The 3,462-nt window shown below is 39.0% G+C and overlaps 1 protein-coding gene across 2 annotated transcripts; it reads left to right on the top strand.

Annotated features, from left to right (window-relative positions):
• Positions 1-834: 834 nt before the first annotated feature.
• FGFBP1 (fibroblast growth factor binding protein 1) lies at positions 835-3,237 on the top strand. 2 transcript variants are annotated; one of them, XM_018077502.1, is made up of 2 exons: positions 835-881; positions 2,150-3,237. In XM_018077502.1, the coding sequence occupies exon 2, from the start codon at positions 2,174-2,176 to the stop codon at positions 2,885-2,887; it is 714 nt and encodes a 237-aa protein (XP_017932991.1). In that variant the 5' UTR covers positions 835-881; positions 2,150-2,173; the 3' UTR covers positions 2,888-3,237. The 2 variants fall into 2 exon arrangements, with proteins under 2 accessions (XP_017932991.1, XP_008928598.1); XM_008930350.2 differs by having other exon boundaries at positions 846-881; positions 2,154-3,237.
• Positions 3,238-3,462: the final 225 nt, after the last annotated feature.

Here is a 3,462-nt window from a genome sequence, read left to right as displayed (position 1 = left end):
CCACTAGACCAGGTTGCTCAGAGCCCTGTCTAGCCTGCTCTTGAACACTTCTGTGGATGGGAAGTCCACAACCTCTCAGGATAGCCTCTCCTAGTGTCTCGCCAACCTCATCATAAAAAGAAATTTCTTCCTTACATCTCATCCAGCCTTACACTCTTTCAGTTTAAAACCATCACCCCATGTCGTACTATTACACGCCCTCGTAAAAAGTCCCTCTCTGGCTCTCTTGTAATCCCCATTTAGGTACTGAAATGTTGCTGTAAAATCTCACTGGAGCCTTCTCTTCTCCAGGCTGAATGGCCTGCACCGGCCTGGAGAGGTACTCCAGCCCTTGACTTACTGACCTGCTCTGGACTCGTATTACTTACTATTCAAATAGTTACTTTGGTTTTTTGAAGTACTTCATTACATTTTGAAAGGTAACTTTGAAATGCTTTGTGGAGTGGTTCTCACTATCATTATCAAATTCTGCTAAACGAAATGGTAGTGAAACTTGTTGAGGATGTGCAGGAAACATCCCTCAATAGCTGGTAACAGCTCTTTCAGAGAAGCTCATGACCTGATAGAGTTCTTATCGTTGTTCATGAGGAGGGAAGGACTTGGCTAAAGTAACACCTAAATTACGCAAGCACAGCTTGTCACCCACCATAGCCAGGCCTTTTTTTTTTCTTGTGCTAAGAATGAGAACTGGCCCTTTTCCAAGGAGGTGTGTCAGAGGTAAGTGAACATGGCACTGAAGTATCCTATTGTGTTGTAATAGTCTGACTGGAGACCTGAAGGTGTGTCTCTGCCTTTATAAAAACCGCGCTGCTTTTACAACGAGTTCCACTTTTGAAAGAGGTGAGTTGCGTCAGGATTGCGTTTGGGAATCCCCGTGCAAGGTATGTCCTTCAGTTATCTTACTCTTTGCACTGTTCCACTTGCAATAGAATATTACTGTCAAACCTTTATTCATTTTAATGTTATTAGTTGCTGTATTTGCAACAGAGCTGTTAATACTACATGAGGTTCTCTAAAGAGGGTTTTATGGACTGAAAATTTGTGTATAGTATAAGGCTTGAAGCAAGTCAAGTCAAAAATATGTGAAAGTAAGACCTGCTCACATATGCTGAAACCTGTGTGTTCTACATTCTAAATTTATGCTACCAAAGATATTTGCAGATAACTGAATGTTGAAACAGATTCCTTATTAATGTGGCTGCACACGAATTTCTGCTTTCCAACATGAAAACTTGGCTTAAGAAATTACTATGATGGAAACATTTGAAAAATACATTTAGGGATTTAATCATCTAAATATCTGATTTAAACCCTGCTCTAATCCTGAAAGCTGCTTCATAAAAAGAAACACCTATGGAAATAAATGTGTCCTGTGCAGATGCAGAAATCAGCTTGATAATAAGTTGCTCACTAGCTACATTTCAAAACTGAAGCTGCATATTTATCCCTTGAATTTGGTAGCTTTAGACACAGTCCAGTACCCTGCAGGTATCTTCAAAAGCAAAAAGGTAGTTCTGTTTGTTTAGCAGTCAAAGGGGCAAAGAATGCATCAATAGTTACTTTTTGATGTCTGGAAAGACTACCATAATTTATTTCAACAGAAAACTGAAATGCCGTCATAACCAGTGAATTACAATGATTTTCAGGATGACTACAAAATAGTTTTTCTCAATTTGAAACAAATGGTTTCCTTTCTGTCTGGCATATCTTCGAAGAATAGCCAGAGGTCAAAATCACTTATGGGACATTTTACAAAGTGGGAGATTGTGGAAACAAATTTATTGTTGTAACTTAAGATATCTGAGATTGACAAATCCCAGGTTCATATTCCTTTGCTGACTACAATAGAGATTTTAATTAAGGTACCTCAGTTACTGGGCAGTATTGTGTCCTGACAGTGAATCTTCTGTTCCCCATTGTATAAATAGTTAAATTACTGGAATTTACTCTGCAGCCATTTACGAGGATAATTCGTAGTGCTTCTAGAAACCAGATATTATTTACACAAAGGAGAGATCATTTTGCCAATAACATCACTTTAATAAGTATCAAAGAGTAGTGCAATGCCATGTCTGAAAAACTTCAACTGTCAAATAGAGTCCAGCATTAACTGAAAATGTTTTTATGTTTCTGTTTGTTTGTTCTGAAGGCAGATAACAGCAAAACAGAGACCATGAGGATCAAGAGCTTTGGCCTCCTTTGTGTGTTGATGCTGGTCTCCCAGATGTTGCTAGCCAATTGTGAAAGACAGAGGGAAAGAAAAAAGGGAAGACAAGGCATAAAAGATGGTGGAAAAACCCCAACTGCATCTACCCAAGGAAATGAAAAAGTGCAGAAGTCAAAAGGAGGAAAATCATCTCCTAGAGGCAAGTTTGAAACCAAAGAGAACGCTGAGTGCACCTGGGCAGTGGCAGACATGAATGCTGCTACTGTGCACGTGGAGTGCAAGCAGGGTGACAACAAGTTCTGGTGTGAATTCTCTGGAGACCCTTCCAGCTGTGCACAGTATGCAGCAAACCAGAAAACCTACTGGAAACAAGTCTCCCGATCCCTAAAGAAGCAGAAGCAGATCTGTCAAGACCCCAAAAGTGTACTAAAATCTAAAGTATGCAGGAAAGGCCCACAAAGTGCTCACCTCAGGCTGACCCACTCAAGCCTACTAACAGCAGTGGGTGCTGACAAAGGGAACACAAAGCATCACGTGCAAGAAGTTCTGACTCCAACAACTGCCTCTGTGTCTGAAAAAACACCGGAACAAAGTCCTCAGGACTGTGTTGAAGATGTAGATTACATTGACCAGAGAAAGGTGGCTGAGGAATACTGTCCAGAAAGTTTGCTTTCTTTCTGCAACTTTTTTATCACAATGGTCCAAGACAAACGATGCTGAAGAGGTGTTTCTAAAGCTCTGTATCTGAAAGTCCAGTCTCATCTAAGTTACTGCAAACTATTCCAGATTTTATCCTCATGTTATATAGTGTATATAAGAAAAAAGGAATATATTTTTCTGATTTTGTATATACACAACAGACTACACTTAAAATAAATGAAGATGTTATAAATTTCATTTTCCCATAGATTGCTACACAGGTATCATCAATGGATGTTACGTACTTTATGCAGAAGTGTGTGAGTTGTCTCCTTGGTCCTCTCTGAGCTGTGCATGTCAGTAATGCATTCAGTGCTGTGCACTTCTTGGTTACATACAATGCTTTTGACCTAAAAATTATTAAGAAAAATAAACTTCAAAATACATTAAAAATGTGATATCTCTCTGTGTTTAAGTGCTGAAAGTGTTGAAAGTGCTAAGCTTTTCTTAAAGAATAATCTTTCACAGTACCAATCTAGTGAAGTGTTGCTTATAAAGCAGTTTTAAAAATACTTTTGCAGCTTTGCAGACTTCAGCTTTTGATTGGGAGCTACATTATTGTTACATTTTCATCATTAAAATAGTGAAGGGCAACA

The sequence above is a fragment of the Manacus vitellinus genome, unplaced genomic scaffold (assembly GCF_001715985.3).
Source record: "Manacus vitellinus isolate BGI_N305 unplaced genomic scaffold, ASM171598v3 scaffold_0_pilon, whole genome shotgun sequence".
NCBI classification, from domain to species: Eukaryota; Metazoa; Chordata; class Aves; order Passeriformes; family Pipridae; genus Manacus; species Manacus vitellinus.
Note: the sequence above shows the minus strand (reverse complement) of the source record. Positions and strands in the feature narration are given on the sequence as shown.

Coding starts and splice junctions, on each gene's coding strand:
- FGFBP1 (XM_018077502.1), top strand. CDS start 2,174: ATGAGGATCAAGAGCTTTGGCCTCCTTTGTGTGTTGATGCTGGTCTCC.